Source organism: Mustelus asterias, chromosome 1 (genome assembly GCF_964213995.1).
Source record: "Mustelus asterias chromosome 1, sMusAst1.hap1.1, whole genome shotgun sequence".
Taxonomy (NCBI): domain Eukaryota; kingdom Metazoa; phylum Chordata; class Chondrichthyes; order Carcharhiniformes; family Triakidae; genus Mustelus; species Mustelus asterias.
Window position 1 is genome coordinate 89,887,576 of NC_135801.1, and position 19,894 is coordinate 89,907,469.

Sequence of the window (19,894 nt, forward strand, 5' to 3'; positions counted from 1 at the left end):
TATAAACATATTGGAACTATACAACAATCTGTGCAGAAAATGTTCCAATTTGCCCAGCTGTTACAATAAACAGGATGTCAGCATGGAGGAAGACAGCCTCTTACTAATTAGCAATACACTGATGAATAAACTCACTCATCTCATTAACAGAGAAAAAAACTAATACATGTGGGGAAGCAAGCATTGCAGCTAATCAGGAAAATATACAGGGACACTGACTGAGTCACAAAAAGAAATTATGTAAACAAAAGATTTTTTTTAGAATACGCGAAAAATAAACAAGAACTTGAAAGGTCCGTTACCCTCAATAATACCCGCTGGCACCTGAACTCATTGATTCAGAAACTCCCTGCAGAGGGCAGTAATACAACCTGCAATTGAGGTTCAGCACGGACATGCTCTACAATCAAATTCAATTTGAAAAGCTTATTTTGTGGAGACACTAATAACTGATCATGATGTACCATTTCCCACTCCAACTCATTAGTCCCAGGACATCAAAACTATGGAACTTCCCATCTACAATGTACTGTACAGATAATTAAAACCCAAGCTCGATGTCCACTGACTGGTAGTACTTGATTTATTTCAATTATTTTTGTACTGTGGGTCCTGGTTTCACACTTTGTTTTCTCAATAATAAAAGACTGATATTTTATTATTGATGTAGAGTGAGAAACATGCAATGTAATCACTTTTAGCCATTTTCCGTCATTTTTGTGTGCTTATTTTATATTCATTCAGCTTCTGCCCAAACCCCATCACACATCAAATATGTTTTCTAAAATGATTGACAAGATTTTCCCAGAAATTGGCAAAGGATGGATTTTTTTTGGAAGGTATGATTCTGGTCTATGAGCCCAATAATTAGATTCAAATGTATTATAATTATGTTCCCGACATTGAACGGCATGAAACGTGACCCAACACTGACAGGGAGGGGATAATTGCAGTAACCCTTCATGCTGACGTAAAACACGACTTTGGACTTCGAGCGATATTTTCCACTCCTGTCGACAAACCCGCCTGACACTAATGGGAGCAGAAAATCCTGGCCGGTGTGTGACATTAGCTGGAGTGCTTACGGAAAATGGCAGTCTCTTTCACTCCTCTCTATCAACATCCTAACCAATGCACAAATATATCTCAAAGATTCACAGTGCACTGTGGCTTCTGATTCACAAGTGAAATGCAATTGCTGTGTCGCATGCTTCCGCTTCTTGCTTTAACCAGGCCTTCTGCAAAGATCAAGCCTCGATTCTGTCCACCTTGGTTCACTCATCCCCAAATCATAATGTTATGGGTCTCGAGACTTCAGAACATAAATCTAAACTAATACTTCAGTGATGCACTGAGGGAGTGCTGCACTGTCTTTTTCCAGATGAAATATTACATCTGCCCACCCAGATGGAAGCAAATGATCCCATAGCACCATTTGAAGAGGGGAAGCTCCATTGGTGTCCTGGCCGACATTTATCCTTCAGCCAACACCACAAAAATTGGCTAGTTAGGTATCTAATTTGTAATTTACAGGATCTTCCTGAGAACCAACTGGCTCCTGCACTACCTACAAAACAGCAGTAGCTCCAAAGTAATTAATTGAGATGTGAAACATTTCAGTGGACGTGAAAGTTGCTATTTTAATGCAAGCTTGTTTTTCATTCTTATTTTCATCTCCAGCCATCCCATCCTTATTTCTGGTTTATTTCTAACCAAAGCCCAAGGTTCATCCCACTCTGACTCCTCTGTTTTTAGCTTTGGAAATATACAGATCCAGTTTCTGTACATGGATGTAACATAATAATGTAATTGCAGGTCTTTGTTTCAATTTAGCATTTTCATTGGGCAGTTTTGCTGTTGACATCATGATGTCAGGCAAAATAAATTGGCTTTTCACCCAGGGTGGTCCAAAAGTTAAAACCTTTTGAATCCAGCATGTCATGAAATCCATTGGTCTTTAGGTCCCTGTGTGCCAAAGTAGAGTTGGTGGCGATTGTAACATTTAAGGTACAGAATGTACCATTACTTGTTACATTGGTTTCTGCCTAGTAACAAGGGTGAGACCCTCTTGCAGTGTTGTGATAGGTCACCAGATCAGATTTTTGAGGCAAGCTGTCAGCCAATAGGGTGAACGGTGGGAAGCTTTTCCCCGGGTCGGTGGTGACGTTCACGAGGGGTCATAGGTTCAAGGTGAAGGGGGGGAGGTTTAACACAGATATCAGAAGGACATATTTCACACAGAGGGTCGTGGGGGCCTGGAATGTGTTGCCGGGCAAGGTGGTGGAGGCGGACACACTGGGAACGTTTAAGACTTATCTAGACAGCTATATGAACGGAGTGGGAATGGAGGGATACAAAAGAGTGGTCTAGTCTGGACCAGGGAGCGGCGCGGGCTAATTGTTCCTTGTTTCTCGTTTCAAGGCTTCATTCTATGATCATCTTGCTGGTGCCAGTACAGAGCGAGACTGTGGATAGTTGGGAACCTGTCTCGGGGGCAGGGAATTCATATGGTGTTCGTGGAAGTGGAAATGACTAGGGTTGGGAAGCATTTCCCGATCAGGGCCATTGTGATCTCCTGGACTCGTTTCGATCGCCTCAGGGGGTCGGAGAGGAATTTCCCAGATTTTTTTCCCCATATTGGCCCTGGGGTTTTTCACTCTGGGTTTTCGCCTCTCCCTGGAGATCACATGGTCTGGAATGGGGGGTGGGGGTGAGTTAATAGGTTGTAATGAACAAAGCATCGTAGCTGTGAGGGACAGCTCGGTGGATAGGATTTTGGTATGTAGATAGGCTGGAAAATTGGGCGGGGATCCTGGATTCAGGATTCAATCCTGGACCGGGGAGCGGCGCGGGCTTGGAGGGCCTGTTCCTGTGCTGTATTGTTCTTTGTTCTTAACACTTGTCAGAAGACAAAAAGGATAAAAACAGGTCCTCGTTAGGTTTTAAAAAAAGAGCAGAGAAACAGGCTGCAAACTGGAGACAGAGTTGCAAGGAGCAGACTTTAAAAGAACCGTTGGGGCAAAGGTATTCCTTTGGAGCAGTAGTGTTCTGCTAAGCATGGCCATAGATCTGAGTGTGCTTGTAAGCTAGTGTAGTGTGTAATCAGGAATCATGGGAGAAGGAATCTCGAATGGCAAGACTGAAACTCTATGAGGTGGGCCATTGTTCAAACCATCCAACTGGGAGAAACATTTGGAGAGAATTCCAAGGGGAGATGTTCAAAAGTGGAGATTGGAAACCTTTTGTGAAAAAGATGAAGTTTCAATGAGATTGGGTGACTCATAGTGGGATTAACAACAGAATGATTTGTTGAGAAATCCATGAAATTTGTTTTGGTTGCACTGGTCATTTACTCTGTAGTGTGGTGTATCTGACTACTGTTCATCTATTAATTCACATGTACCTCATACTTACCCTGAATGTTAAGAAGTATACTGTATATTGTAAATTGTTTAATCTTTCGGAACTTGTATAGTAAAGTTTGTTTTTGTTCGTTCAAAACCCGTGTATTTCTCTGGCTTTATTCCAAAAGCAGGTGTCATGAATCTCAACCTTTATCTACTTTGAACAGAACATTATTGGTCTCTAACTTGATCTCCCCCATGTCCCAGGGTCTGGCCAAGAATCGTAACAAGGAGTCATTCAAAAGGCTTTGATAAAAACTTTTCTGCTACTCCCAAAGTAAAGCAGGTTGTCTGTCCTATTTATATTCCCAAATTAGATTGACAGCGGGAAAGCTGTACTTTCGGTTAGCTGCAAGCCAGCAATATAAAAATGCCTTCTTGAATGATTTGAATTTGGTCCCCTTTCTCACTATACTAATTAGTTTGCTATCTGTCTCATAACTTAAACAGCTTGCTACTCTTGTCAAACAAAAGAACATTCTTAGTGATTTCAATGTCAAAATGAGCATTTGATGTGGTTCACCTTCTCTGTTATTAAGACCTACTAACATGCTGAGAAGGCATGAAAAAAAAACTTCAATTTTGTTTCCTTTCCATATTCTCTTGTTTAAACTATTTTTTTAAATGGACAATATGGCTGGACTGATAAAATGGCTGCAGTTGACCACATGATGATAGTTTTGAAATTTCTGAGCAGTTTAAAATGGAGAAAGGCCAACTCAAACTGCTGGAGTGGGACACTCCCTTTGCATTGTATAAACACTCTAGCCAAACCAGGACAAAAGGAATAGATGATGAGATGTCTGCACCAGCCAGCTCTGGCCAAAGGCAGAGCTATTTATAACTCACCTCCAACATTGTGCTAATGATTCAGTTACCTGCTCGAAGTACAATGGGTTTTAAGAAAGGTCCTGAACATACATCATTAATTGAATGGTTCAACCTAAACCATCCTGTCACATGACAAAGACATAAGCTGTTTGAACTGCTTTAATTATACAGCCTTTGAATCCTGTCTTCACTTGTGATTTAACCTCAGAAGAGATAGCAGCTTGTCTCGGACCTCCATCTCTCTCAAAGTCAGATCTCTAGAAAGAATCGTATATTTCGCCCACAGAGTGAACTCGTTCCCAGAATACAAGAATACTTTGCTGCAGCTTCAACTTGCAACTGAGTTCATTGGACCAAGACCAGGAATTCTGCCAGACACAGCCACTTAAAAGAACCTTTACTGGACATTGACTTACTGGACTCTTACTTGCATGAATTACTGATACCTTTTGGATTTTTTTTTAATATAAGTAACTCATAAATAATTTACTTATTTTCATTCCTTTCTCTTCCTTTCTACCCTGTGTGCTTGTGTCTATGAATGTGTGCCGTGATCCATCCCACAGGTTTGAATGTGTTAATAAATCCTAGTTTTGTTTTACCTGAAAGAATTTGCTGTGGACTTATTTTTAGCATTGGGCCTCATAAATTGGGGTTTTGGGAAACACAACATGACTCATTTCAACAAAGGAAAGGATGCGAAGGGAGACAAATTAAATGAGAAACTAAAAACAATCAGGGTCATGGGCAGAAGAGGGACTCAGTAATAATAATTCAATTCATCTTATCTTCATGTCTATAGCACCAGCATTATGGAAAAAGGCTTGCTTTTGTACACACCTAAGTAGAAGAATTGTGCGATTGATACCGTTACTCCTTTTGATGATTGGGGCTCTCTCTAAGGTCTAGTATGGAATCCACGTCTTGATCCTTTGAGCAGCTATGGCTTCCAGAAAGCCTAAACTGGGTCAGGAAAATTTGCAAACAATCCAAGATCTAACCCCCCACCCTCCTCTCTATTCCCGTCCCATATTTGGTTGTGGATGCAAGGGGTGGGGAAGGGGTATAGTTGGTTGGGTCATATCAAAAATGGACCAGAAACCAGGTGGATCAAACCCCCTGTGGAAGTTACTCTTTTCGGTCATTGCTCAAACCAGGAATTTCAGTCATACAAAGAGCTAATGGGACCAAAAGAAGGAAAATCACCAGGCTCTCATGGAGTATATCCAGAATATCGAAGGAAGTTGGAGAGGAGGTAATGGAGTCACTCATCCTAACTTCACAAAATTTTTTGAAATTATGAATTGTGTCCAAGTGAATTAGAGGGATTCCACCCTGTCCACAAAGAAGTGTCAGAGAATTACATGTACAAATTCAGAGATGATTGAGAGACTGTAAGCCAAGAAATAGTCAAATAGTCAAAAGAACTGGTGAGACTTGGATAGCAGTCTAACCCCAAAGATTTGTGCCGTTTAGACATTTGATTTAGAAAAACTATTTTGACACAGTCTGAAGAATAATCATATTAAATAGTACTAAATTAGGAAATATGTATATTTTTAGGAAGAATGCATGAGTATAATAAGGAGATTGGTAGAGTGATGGCCTATGCAATGTCCAAGGAACAGTAAATTATAGTGAAAGGAGATATATTCAAAATGATAGAATGGCTGAATAGTCAGATCCAATGGTGCCAGGTACACAGATTTGTAAAGGTGGAATTTTAAGTGCTGTTCATTTTTTTCAAGAAGGTTAACAACACCAGGTTAAAGTCCAACAGGTTTATTTGGTAGCAAAAGCCAAAAGTGTGGCTTTTGCTACCAAATAAACCTGTTGGACTTTAACCTGGTGTTGTTAAACTTCTTACTGTGTTTACCCCAGTCCAACGCCGGCATCTCCACATCATCTTTTTCAAGGCATTGCATTATTGTTGTCTGCATCCTTTTACAGCAAGAATCTCAGAGCCATGGAAAGACTCCAGAAAAGATTTTCCAGAACAAGCACCCCTCCCCACAAAAAATGAAATGGTGACCCCCATCCCCCACTGACCAGGGGAGCACCACCAACTGTTCAGCAAAGAGGGGCATCCTTTCACCCACCCACAAATAACGGGTTCACCCCTCCACTCCACAGAGGCATGAGTGTGACCTGACCCCCTCCCTACACCCTCCCCAGACTCTCCACAACCTCCTTCCCCTTCAGATCCCCAAGGCCCTCCTTCCCCCTCAGATCCCCCACATCCCCCTTCCTTCTCAAACCCCAAATCAGGCCCCCTACCCCTCAGACCCCATTCAAAGGGGTCTGTTCTCACCTTCAGCTTCTGACAGGGAGAAAGGGAAATCTTTACTGCAGAATGGAGTGCTGCAAAGATATTAAAGGCTGCCGGGAGCAGGGTGCTTGGAGATTAAAGTGACTTGGCCACTTCAGAATTTTCACAGTTGACAGGCAGGAATCCAGATGTTGATCACAGGGCTGCCAGGGCTAGAAGGGGCAGACCAGCCATGAGATACCCATCCCAGGGGAGAATGGTGAGGTTAGCCCTTGCCCCCCGCACAAGCCCACCCAACCCTCTGCACTCTTGAGGGATCATCCTCTGCAGCTTGGCAGTGGTAGAGGGGCAAATGGTCACAGGACCTAGCTCCCTCTGAGTCCAAGGTGCTAGGGAGTCAGCACCAGGAATCGATGGGCAGTGCACTGTTGAAAATGCCAAGGTATGTGGCCTGAAGGGGACCCTGAGTGGGGGCCTGATGGGGAAGGGGAGCTGAGTGGGGGAGCTCTGAGGGGGAGGAGGCGGTGGGGGGTTGTGTCACCCTCATGTGTACGTGGGGGGGACCTGTGATTGGGTGGTCGGGGGGGTATCCATCTTTTCTGAGTGATTGGTGGCGCTCCCCTAGACCCTCGGGGTCCAGAATGGCATGTCCATGTTGGTGACGCTAATGGTATTACAATTAGTGGGTTTGCATAATTATCAGGTTGCCACCCATTCTGGGTGGAAACACAATTGGGGCCGGCAGGGCAGGCAGGTGAATCCCAATAACGTGCACGTCTGGCAGGAATCCCGATTTTAGACCTGACACCTAATTCAGCAGGAATCGGGATACCCGCCATTGGCGAATGGGGCCGGTGAAACCCCTCCACTAACTGCCATCACCCAGGTAAATAAAAGGTATATGAACACTCCAGACTTTCATTTAAGAATTGTCAAGAATGATTTCACAGACAACTTCCCCTCCTTTGTAATTCCGTCTCTATTAGACATGCACATGCAAAGCCCAGAGAACAAGAACTTGCTCTGCATATGATGAGCTATGGTGAAGCCCCTCATTATCTCACTACATCTCTGTGCAGAGTAGTAAAGTACTTTAACCCGCAGAGTGAGCACATTTAATTGTCTGATGATGCTATAAGTTCCTGATTTCTGTTTCAAGATGAGATTCAACTGATAATTTCATTGTGAAGTGTCCATATATAGGCAAATAATCAGCAAGCAAAGCTGCTTAAAATACAAAAACAATTGTAAACTTATCAATATCATTAATGTAAGAAATAGATGATCAGATATATATAAATAATGACAACTTTACATTAATCCTTATTATCATGATTGTAAAGTGATTGAATGTATTTGGTCTCAACCATCACCACAGATTTTTTTCATAACTAAAAATCGCAGTTATTCGCTCATTGATCAATTGTGAAATAAACATGATCACAACAGTCCTGAGAAAGCATTCTGTTTATACAATGGGATTAGTGAACTGTGTGAATTAATACAATTTTGGGTTTTTTTGTAATTAGTATGATTTTGACATTCACTCACATGCTACTCCAACAGTCGTCGCTGAATAGTGGTCAGGAGCAGAAACTGTGGCTCGAGTTTTCCTTCCTACTGTAACAAAGTAAATTATCCTGCTTCGACCTGACCACAACCTTTTATGCGCTTCCCCAATGCATTTCCTCCATAGCTGCTGGGTGCAACTGCACTGGTTCTATTCTGATCTGTCTAATCATAGCCTACATAGAATCACCCTCTCTTCCCACCTATACACCATTATCTCTGGTGCCCCCCAAGGATCTATCCTTCCTTGGCCTGTTCATTTTTATCATCTACATACTGCCCCTTGATGGCATCAGCCAGAAACACAGAATCCACATCATTCCATATGTACCCTGATGAGACCAAACTCCACCTCACCTCTACCTGTTTTCACCCTTTCACATTCTCTGTTGCGTGACATCCAGTACTAGATGAGCAAAGCCATGTTCTTCACTATCCCAATACAAACTCCGCACCATAGCCACCAAATTCACATATCCTCCTGGCAACTGTTTTTCTAAATTTGTTCTTAGGATATGAGCATTGTTGGCTCAGCCAACATTTATTCCCCATTTCTAATTCCCTTTAGAAGGTGGTAAGCCACTTTCTTAAATCGCTGCAGTCCACGTGGTGTCGAATACACCCACAGTGCAGTTAGGAAGGGAATTCCAGGATTTTGAGCCAGTGACAGTGAAGGAATGGTATTATAGTTCCAGGTCAGGATGATGAGTGACTTGCAGAGGAACCTTCAGGTGGTTTGCATTCCTATGTTTTTTTAGGTGATAGTGATTATGGGTTTAGCAGGTGCTGTCAAAGGGGCCTTGGCCAATTGCTGCAGTGAATCTTGAAGATGGTACACAGCACAGGCACTGTGTATCGATGGTGGAAGAAGTGAATGTTTAAGGTGGTGTATGGGGTGTTAATCAAATGGGCTGCTTTCTCCTGGATAGTGTTAAGCTTCTTGAGTGTTGTTGGAGCTGCACTCATCCAGGCAACTGGGGAGTATTCCATCACACTCCTGACTTGTGTCTAGTAGATAGTCTTTAGAGAGTCAGAAGATGAATGACTTGCCACAGAATTCCCAGCCTCAGACCTGCTCTTGTAGGCATTGTTTGTATATAGTGAGTCCAGTTAAGTTTCTGGCCAACTGTAAATTCAGGAGGCTGAATTTTTGCATTATGGGCAGGAAACAGATTGTTTCCAGACCACAAACAGGAAAGAGTCTCGAATTTCACAGTGGTGATCCTTTAAATCATGTAGAGACAGGTTTAATAGTCAATTAACAGCCTTGGGAATGGAGGCAGGTCAACTAAAGTGCAGGCCCAATTTAAATTCACTTAAGTGGTGTAAGTGCGTGGTGCACATCCTGAGGGAAATTTGGGTTGTTTTTCTCATCTCAATGTCCCTGTTTAGCCAAAGTCCTGAAACCCAGAACCAGGCAGCCCTTAGATGCCGACCCCAAGGTCACAGTGGGTGCTGGTAGGGAGAGGAGGGAGATCCTCTTCCTGGAGGGTGGCAGGAGGAAGCCATATTGACCAAACAGGACTGGGTAGAAATCACTGCCACTGGCAAAACTGTTGAGAGAAGGAGCTGGATTCAATGCAGGAAAAAGTTCAATGATTTCTCATGTTCTGGCAAGGCAAGTGCAACTCAACACTCAGGGTAGATTACACCAGCTGAAGAGCTTCAGGATGCATGCTGACCCTATACAGGGGAGGGTATGCCTAGAGGACAATTAATAACTCTTCAGACTGGCTCAAAGCTGCTGAGAACCTGTAAACATAGAAATATGACCACTGAGTATTGGGCAATTGAGATAACCAGGATCATGGACCAGAAGTAAGTCTGCCCTGGCGAAATAGGCACTCATGGTGTAAGTGGTAATTAAAGAGGACAAGGAACCTCCAGACAGCAGCATAATTGCATTGGGAAGCCTCAGCACTGCAGATACCTCGGTTTTCCAGGCTCGTTCTCATGATTTCTTCTTGTGTTTCCAACAAGTGCAGACGTCCAACCCACGAAACCTTCTCCCTCTCCGTCAACAGCCCACATTGACCAATCAAGGAACCAAAGAAACATCATCATATCTTACAAGCATACCATTCACCAGTGCAAATATTCTCACCTCAGTGGATCCTCACGCAAGTGTAAATAAGGTGACACTGGATGAAAAGCATGGCACTAATGTCTGGGGGAGGTTCCAGAGGCAATGGCAGTTATGGCCAGTTTCCCTTGGAGCACGGAGGACAAATCAAGCCCTGTTAGCTGGGAGCAGTTGCAAGGCCTCAGAAGTTACAGGAATGGTGGCACCATCTATACCAGAAGGAGCAGAAGTGTTCCCACATGTCAGCATTCCCTGAGGCAGTGCAGGGTAAAGATTGGAGGCGGCAATGACTCTGGGTTATGTGTGCATGAGCTCCTTCATGGAGAGTGATCAACCTCATGGAGAGCCACATGCAGCTGCAATTGCAATGTCTGCAGGGCATGTGCATTGATGTATACAGAATGCATGCTACACACTGTAGCCTGGACAACTCAGTGACACAGAGACTGTTTGGAGGGGATGAAAGTTGTACCCAATCTGGTGCTCCACTTTGGCCATCTTAAGTGTCCACTAAGGACTGAGGATGTCATAAAGGTGGATGAAAGTCCCTCTCCTCACAAAGTGCCTCAACCTCAGCTCTGACAGTAGAAGCTTGTGCAGCAGGGCTCCGCAATGATTTGGGTGTAGCTTCCTCTCGTAGCTCCACGAGGATGTCTGCAATATGCAACTCAGTGGTAAGCCATGAATAGGCTGCCTTCAAATTCTCTGTGCCTTCAAAGGGGATTGTTGCATAGAAGTGGCCGAGTGCAGAGGAGACCTTGTCATTTGGAGTACAGTGGATCATGGGGTGTCTTCTTGCTGTAACTGCACTGTTTCCTTTCTTGTACTACGTAAATAATGACACTTGCAGGCACAAGTGTGACTCCTTTTATTGATGGTGGTAAACTAAAGTTATGAGATAACAAAGTCCCACTCCTTTCCAGTGCACTATGGAGGCAGTGCTGCACTGTTGAAGGTTCTGTCTTTTGGATGCAATGTTAAACCATGGTCCCATTTGCCTGTTAAGGTAGATGTAAATATTCTATAGCATTATTTTAAAGAAGATCAGGGGAGTTATCCATTGGCCAGTCACTTGCCATGATAAAGACATGACTGCAACTAATGATGTCTTGCACATGGGGAAATCCTGTGATAGGAGCAAATTCCATTGCCCTCTGTGTCTGTGAGACCATGTTTGTCATGAATCAAATGTACTGTGCTACCTTGGCAAATAGGGCATCAGTAACCTGCAAGGTGCAGTGGTGTGCTGCTGTTTGCAAGATGCCACCAAGGCACACAACTGATCCTTGGAAGGTGCCAGAAGCAAAGAAGTTCAGGATCACAATGGCTTTGACAGCTACCGGCAGACCAGTGCTGCAAAGTGCGAGGACTTCAGCGGCGAGAGCACAGATCATTTACACTGGTTCTCTGTTATCTTGAAACATCTCCACCATTGACAGTAGATCCTATCTGAGGGTATGGGCTCTTTGCCTTTCCTTCCTATCTTTCCACTCCCTATCCTCTTGATGGCTGGGGCGCCACTCTTTTTCTTGTGCTTTCCTGGCACGTAGGCATCGTTAGCTAGGGCAGTACTACAAAGGGTGCTACTCCTCATTGCCCCATGGCCCAAGACCTAAAGGCTGTGCTCCCATTGCCAATTGCTGCTTCCTTGTGGTCAGGTGGCCATCCAATTGTCCTTATTAGCCTTCCCCTGTTCTTAAGCTCCATGCAAGGAGGGTGACAACCCCTGCACTGTCCAATCGTTTACTGCCCACACTCATTGCCACCTGTGCAGCGACAAGGCATCTGTTTCCCAATTGTTGAGCATCTCTCTATGCCATTTACCCTTTTATGAGACTGAGGTAATCCCCTGGGATGGGCATGATTGGCTCCTCACTCAACTTCCTCATTTGGTTGCCCAAGGCAGCCTGTTTACCTCAACAGCTCTTGTAGATGAGCTCTTAATGAGTACCTCGACTTAACCTGTCCTACCTTTAGTGTACAGGACATATCTGGACAATTTTATACATTGCCAGGTAGATGTCAATGTTGTAGCTGTACTGAGACAGCTTGAATAAGGAAGCAGTTAGCCCTAAAGTCTTCAGTACCATAGCCAGGATGTTGTCAGGACCCATAACCTTTGCTGTGTCCAGTGCCTTCAGCCATTTCTTGATATCACGCGGAGTGCACGGATTTGGCTAAATGCTGTATCAGTGATCCTGGGGACCTCAGGAGGATGCGGAGATGGATCACTCACTAGGCACTTCTGGCCCAAAATGGTTGAAAATGCTTCAGCCTTGTATTTTGCACTGATGTGCTGGGCTGCCCAGGAAGGGGATATTTTTCCTGTCAGGTGTTAAATTATTCACTGTTATCCACAAGTGGATGTGGCAGGACAGCAGAGTTTTGATCTGATCCATTAGTTGTAGAGCCGCTTAGCTCTGTCTATTGCATGCTGCTTCACTGTTTGACATGCAAGTAGTCCTATGTTGTAGCTCCACCAGGTTGGCACCTTACTTTCAGTATGCCTGGTGTTGCTTTTTGCATGCTCTCCTGTGCTCTTCATTGAACCAGGGTTGCTCTCCTGGCACGATAATAATGGTACAATGAGGGATGTACCAGGCAATGAGGTTAAATGCAACTCTGCTGTTACTGTTGGCCCACAATACTTCATGTTTACCCAGTTTTGAGGAATGATGTCTGTTCTGAATCTATCACATTTAGCACAGTGGTAGTAGTACAGAATATGATGGAGTGGAGTGTGTCCTCAGTGTGGAATGTTGTCTCCATAAGGACACTGGCGGTTACTCCTTCCAGTTCTATCCTGGGGAGATGCATTTATCATGTGGAGATGCTGGCATTGGACTGGGGTAAACACAGTAAGAAGTCTAACAACACCAGGTTAAAGTGCAACAGGTTTATTTGGTAGCAAACGCCACTAGCTTTCGGAGCGTGCTGCTCCTTGTAGATCTCCCACTCCACCTGACGAAGGAGCAGCACGCTCCGAACGCTAGTGGCATTTGCTACCAAATAAACCTGTTGGACTTTAACCTGGTGTTGTTAGACTTCTTACGATGCATTTGTGACAGGTAGATTGGTGAAGTTGAGATCAAGAGATTTTTCCCTCATGTTGGTTCTCTCACCACCTGCTCCAGACCCAGTCAGGCAATTATTCCTTCAGGAATCAGTCAGCTTGTAGTGATACTACCAAGCTGTTTTTGGTGATGGATATTGAAGTGTCCCTTCCAGAGCAATTCCTGCACCCTCTGCACTCAGTGCTTCTTCCAAATAGTGTTCAACATGGAGGAGCATTGATTCATCAGCTGAAGGAGGGTAGGAGGTTATAATCAGAAGGAGATCTCATTACATGCATATGACCTGATGCCATGAGACTTCAAGGGGGCTGGAGTCAATGTTGGGGTCTGGAATCAATGTTCAGCATCCTAGGACCACTCTTTCACTATTATGTACTGCTGTGCTATCACCTCTGGTGGGTCTGTGACCTTGGCTATAAGATATGTTTATTGGCTGTAAGGTATGATTCAGTGGGTATGCCTCTATCAGGCTGTTGCTTGCATAATCTGTGGGACAGTCCTCCCAATTTTGGCACAAATCCCCAGATGCTACTCCAGAAGGATTTTGCAGGGTCATCTGGGCAGAATGCCTCTAGCATTTCCAGTACCTAGGATGATGCCAGATGAAACATCTGATTTTATCTTTACTGAACTTTTCAGTAGGAGTTTGACACAACTGAGTGAATTGTTAAGCCATCTCAGAAGGCAGTTGTGAGGCAACCATAGAGCTGTAACATGTAGACCAGAGCAGATGAGGATGGCAGATTTTCTTCTGAGGACATTAATAAGTTAGATATGTTTTAAATGACAATCCAGGAATTTCAGCATCATTATTAATGAGACTCACATTTTCTATTCCAGATTTGTTAATTAATTGAATTTAAATTCCCCAGCTGCTATGATAAGATTTCAATTCATGGTTCTAGAGGATTAGTCCTGGCCTCTGGATTACAATTCTAGCACCATTACTATTAAACTACCATTTCAGTTGCCTAAGGCTGAATCAGACTATTTTTGCAAACTTGTTGGCATACTTGACCTTGAAGTGAACTCTGACCGCATATTCGCACTTGGATATGCAGTTGACGTACCCTAATAAGGCTATGGACCAAGAACTGGAAGGTGGAATTATGTCTACTGCCCGGGCAGCAGTGAAGCCATGATGGTGAAGACTTCGGAGCAGACTTGATAGGATTAAGTCAATGATCAGGCATACTGATGTCCCAGGCTAAGGTGGAGTAAAGGATCAGGGTAGCCAATGAGGTCAAACCGAGGTGTTGCAATTTTTCAAAGCCATCTTGGCCTTTTGGCTAAGATGAAGCATCAGGTCAAGTCCAGGACGGGTGCAATGCCTCATCTTGTCAGCTTGGATCTTGTTCGTCCCTCTCATGGGAACGATGAGTTGGATTCAATTTGAATTCAGTTTTTTGGATGAAATAAAACTTTTGTAAAAGATGGAGTGATGTAGAATGATTGCTTTTCAGCTGGCATGGACATGAAGGGATTAATGGCTTCCTTCTATGCCATAACATTTTCACGTTTCTGAAGTGTGCCGTTCCCACCTCCGTAACAACACTCCTTCCTGCATCAAGTCAAATGCCAATGAAAGCCATACCCATGTCATAGTTACCTCTAGACTTGACTATTCCAACACACTTACGGCTGGTCTCCAATATTCTTGAGGTCATCCAAAACTCTACTTCCTATGTCTTAACATGCACCAAATCCCATTCATCCAGGTTAAGCAACCCAATTTTAAAATTCTCATCCCCTGTTTTCAAATCTCTCCATGGCCTTTCCCCTCCCTACCTCTGTAATCTCCCCCAGTCATGTCTGTGGATGTCTGTCCTCATCCAATTCCCATTTCTTTAGCATCCACAATTATAATCACTCACCCATTAGTGGCTGAGGTTTCAGCTGCCAAGGGTCTAAGCTCTTAAACTCTCTTCTAAAATCTCTACATTTCTCAACTTATCGTTCCTTCTTAAAGATGGTCCTTAAAACTTACCTCTGTGACCAAGATGAGTTAAAATGTCCTAATATCTCTCATGTGACTTGATGTCAGATCTTGCATTATAACACTCCTGTGAAACACCATGGGTCAACTTATTGCATTAAAAATACTATACAAATACAAATTGTTGACGTTGCTTCCCCAGAGATGCTGAGTCTAATTATAGCACCCCTACAACCACCTGGCTTAGAAGAGCTATCTCAGTATGGACGGGGGATGAAATCTGGGACTTTATTCATGTGTATTGCTCAGCTATGTGCTGAGTGAATATAATTTAAAATATAAACAATTGTATTTTTTTCCCTTCTGCGTTTCTGGGGATTTACCTGTTCTGGAGCAGTGGAAGACGACATCTAGGATGTCATGTGGAGCCGCTGTGCTGAACTGTGCGAAGAGGACGCTGGCATTTCAGGAGGAGCCACCATGGGGGAGACGTTGTCCTGAAGGACGTGGATGAAGCCCTGCTGTAGCTGCTGCCAGAGGAGGGAGGATACCGTGGGTCTCAATTACATTGTTGGAGCCGCTTATTAAAAACATAATTTTAGATTTTTTCCCAGTTTTTAATGTCCGCCTGTGCATGTTTTTAAAGATTATTCTGCTCAGTCTCATTGGATTTTAAAAAGGTTTTGGTGGGGGGGGGGGAGGGGGTGCGTTAATTTGAAGGTTGCGAATGCATGAAATGCGGCTGGTTTCAGGAAGGTTAGTTTCTGGATTAAGATATCTTCATGGAATATGAATGTGTTGAGGGGGCATTCCATCATTTTTGGTTTTACAGCCCTCTGCGGCTGTGTTAAACATTGTTGAGGTGCACATTGCCTTGTTTGGGAGCTAGAATTTGGTCTTGGTGAATCACCTAAGGTTATTGAGGAAATAAAATGAGGCCCGTGAAAGAAAGAAAAAATCATCATTGCACTAGTATTAACACATGTTTCCACTGTTCACAACCATGGTCTTACGTACCATGTTTATTTTTACAAACTGTTTATTTTAGAGAAGAAAGGATCACAGTATCTACAATGTTACCAAGCCACTTTTGCTGTTGCAAAGATATTTTTGTTTTCCACTCAATCTTATACATTTGGGATTCATTTATCTCACATAAAACACAGGTGCTGATGGAATAAGACTGACACTATCGGAGAAAGTTTGATTTCAAAGATCTATGTTGGAAGAGACCAGGTGAAATTGGATGAAAATGTGGCCCACTATATTACACTAGGATTATTTTCTGGATATTAGCAGGTAATTACTGAGAAAAGCTGACACAATAAAGAGGATCAATACAACCATTTCAACAATGTATATATATTTTTTGAGTAACTAATGGATAAGTTAATATAGCCCATACACAGAAGTGAAAGGAGATGCTTACAGGTACCTGACTGGAGAGACTGAAGTTCCCTGCGGGGCTCTTTTTCTTGCTGTTTGTACTGTTGGTATTTCCTACACTGCTGTTTGAGGTGCTGCTTGCTGAGTTCTTCCTCTTCCTTCGTTTGTTTGTCTGTTGTCTGGTAGGTTCCGCTGTACAAAATAAAACAAAAAAAACACAAAAAGAATCAAGGTCAGAGTTTTTGGATCATATTAGTGTTCCAGAGCTCAACACTGATTACATTTTGCCTTTTCCTGACTCGCTAAAAATAAGGAGCTGCTATGTCAACCGCAACATGTTGAAGGCACATATTGCATAAAGCTGCAGAATCCTGGCCAGTCAAACTATAATGAATGGATTCTATCTCAAGACATTCTCTCCGAAAACTAATTCCCTTTATTGTGTTCATTAATTTACACAATATGTAATTCATTAAACTAACTGGTTTTTAAATGTTTCTATCATATTATTCCATCAAAGCTAGATCAGATTGTTGAAGATCATCATCATTTCAATTCCTGGATGTTTATCTGGAGTGGTCGGTGATTTAACTTCAGTATTTGCTAACTGAATATCAGTACTCAATTAGTACAAATTGGCTTCAGAATCATAACTGGATAACGATAGGCATCCGGGAAGGTCAGAAATGCTGATTTCCTAACGTCAGTTTGGTGGCTCTCTAATGGTTTCCCGACTTTAAATATCAGATCTTCAAAAAGGAGAAGACCAGAATTAAAGTGAAGAATTTTCCTACCAGGAAGCAATTTTAAAAATATTTCATTTGGAGAGACATGCAGTTTGTATTGATGGTATTTTCCTTGCCAGTAATTCCTCATCTTTAACACCATTTTCTGACTAATTTGGATTACATTTTTATTAGACTAGTTAAAATGGAGATACTGTATTTTAATGAATTTCCTTTGTTGATATTCTTTTTGGTTTATTTTAAACATAGGAAAAATATACATTGAGGAAAGGTCTTTTAACTTGCTTCTTCCTCCAAATAAGTTACAACTTAACATATGGACTCGCCCAGTTTAGTTAATATCCTAAGGGAGGTGAATAAGTGATAAAACTTCTTAAGAAGACAGTACTCAATCTATTCTTCATGATCATTTTATTCTCTTTTTTTGATGGAGGTGTTTCAAATAGCATCAAATACCTTTGATGGACATCTTTTTTTCACATTTCAGTTACACCGTGAAGGAAAACATTCCTATGTCTAGACTTACAAAATTTTGCATGTACGTCCTGGAGGTCTGTTTGCAATTCAGAATTACTTCTATATTGTCCGTGCTTCTTGATCATGTTCCTTTAAAATTTCTTTCCTCCACTATAAACTAATTCACTTTTGTGAACTTTTCCTTATGACAAACTTATGACAAATTTAGCAAATTATTCTAGCTGCTCTTGTTTTAACTCTCTTTGTTCATTTTCAGATTTCAACCAAGTTGGTAAATAAACAGGTATTGTCTTTGCCCCTCACCCGTCACAATGCTACTCCTCATTAAGCCAGGAGGAGATGAACATGTGGTGAGAGAGATGAATTGCCAGCTTTTGCTGAGGTGAGGTGTTCAGCTTCTGCAAGGATCCCCATCTAATGTCCAAGATATATAAGCTGAGTCTCGAATATGGAACCACAGGAATATGAAGTGAGCATCATTGGTCAAGGGCCGACCAAGGGAGATTTCCTCCAATTGTGGTACAATAATAATGGTGTAAACATTGTGGTATAAGGTTCTGGCACATCAAGGGGAAATGTGGGACTGAGTACAGTACTGCCCACACAATGGTGTAAGAGAACACATGACCCACATCTAGGGGTCAGTTTGGTGTTGGACAGAGCCATGTGTAGATGCAAGAAGCACAGAAATAGCTCCTAGCTTGGACCTTTACTGTACCTATATAGAATTTTTAGTAGTTAATAAATACTTGCTTTTGAACTACTTAAGACTACGAATACCTTGATAAGACCTTCTGAACAATGCCCAACACCTTACAACAAACATAAGGCAAAGATTTCTTCTAATCACTATTTCTAGCAAAAGTCTAAACATGTTCCTTTAGAACGCTTTTACAATTTTACTAGAAGTAGAAATATAGGAAATGTTCCCTATTTGTGATGTTAACAACACAAAGTGATCAAACAAAATCTTCCTCCACATATAGCTTGTACTAGGTCACCTGTTAGTTACATGTAGATTCATCAAAATTGAATAGGTCTTTACAGGGCTGTGGTCCAAATCATGGGCCCCAGATGCTGTCATTAGGACTGTGAAAACTATTTGAACCACCAAGATTGGAATAGCCTCATTATTCCCCCCCATCTACGTTATTTTATATAATATATACTTCGAATGACTTAAAAAGTAATTAAACTTTGTTTTCTTACCGTTATGCGCTGGGCGCGCTGAGCGAGGTTGTGGGGTTGAGGCGGTGTGACGTAGGAGAAAGGGTATAACAGCTGATTGTGAGGTTCGACCTGAAGGATTACAGCATCACCGGACAGGTATTTTACTCTTACATGGTTGTTACTTTCAGTGGTTTTACCGGTTCATATACGAAAAAGTATATATAATTGTTTTGTAATTTTTGTGAGAGAATGAATTTCTTCCATTTTTCTCCTCAGTCCCTTGTGGCCTCTGTGGCCAAAAGGGCAGGCAAGTGATCTGTTTGCAGCCTTTCCAGTGCCATTCTGAGGCAGACACCTGGGGGAGCACAAGAATGGCTAGGGGAACATGTACAGTCCCTCCAATTTTACCTCTCCTTCTGTGGGGAGGCATCTACCCTCTGCTCAGCACCTTCCCAAGACAGCACGGCTGAGATCAGAAACCGGGCAGCGTGGGAGATCACATCTTTCATCCCACCACCACTGTGACAGTGTGAGCTGGTGCTCTAATGTACTGAGACACCATGCCACTTATATTGTACGATTATACACTTCTCAAATCACTACATCTTCTTCATACTTGCAGATACAAGATGAAAACATAATGAAAACAGTTTACAGACTAACTGCCTTTAATAATGTAGACTTATTCTGCAGTTATGTAAATTATGAAAAGACTGTGACAATGTCAAACCTCCTCACAAGTCTGCAGGCAATGCATAACTAAAAACAATCAATATCAGTCTTTGTACGACAGAGACCCTACAATACCAAAGAATTACAGAAACATTAGACTTCTTTGACATTTACCAAATGCACTATAATCCTAAAACTGCAAGAATGATTTTGGTTTGGTTTTCTCTTTTGGATTAGAGAGCAAGCCTGATTTGTGATGCTCCAGAGATATAGATCA

General features: G+C 42.5%; 1 protein-coding gene across 15 annotated transcripts in view; it reads right to left on the reverse strand.

Moving 5' to 3' along the window:
- The window catches only part of LOC144495152 (LIM domain-binding protein 2), a 454,000-nt gene that overhangs the window by 6,136 nt on the left and 427,970 nt on the right, over window positions 1-19,894 (reverse strand). For 6 of the 15 annotated variants that reach the window (XM_078215189.1, XM_078215121.1, XM_078215132.1 and 3 more), the window contains 2 exons: window positions 18,985-19,074; window positions 16,596-16,744 (listed from right to left, as the gene is read on the reverse strand). In XM_078215189.1, the coding sequence (XP_078071315.1) occupies window positions 16,596-16,744; window positions 18,985-19,074 (239 nt within the window). Of the gene's footprint in view, window positions 1-15,549; window positions 15,697-16,595; window positions 16,745-18,984; window positions 19,075-19,894 lie in introns of all 15 variants that reach the window. The other 9 variants (XM_078215160.1, XM_078215206.1, XM_078215215.1 and 6 more) reach the window with 4 other exon arrangements.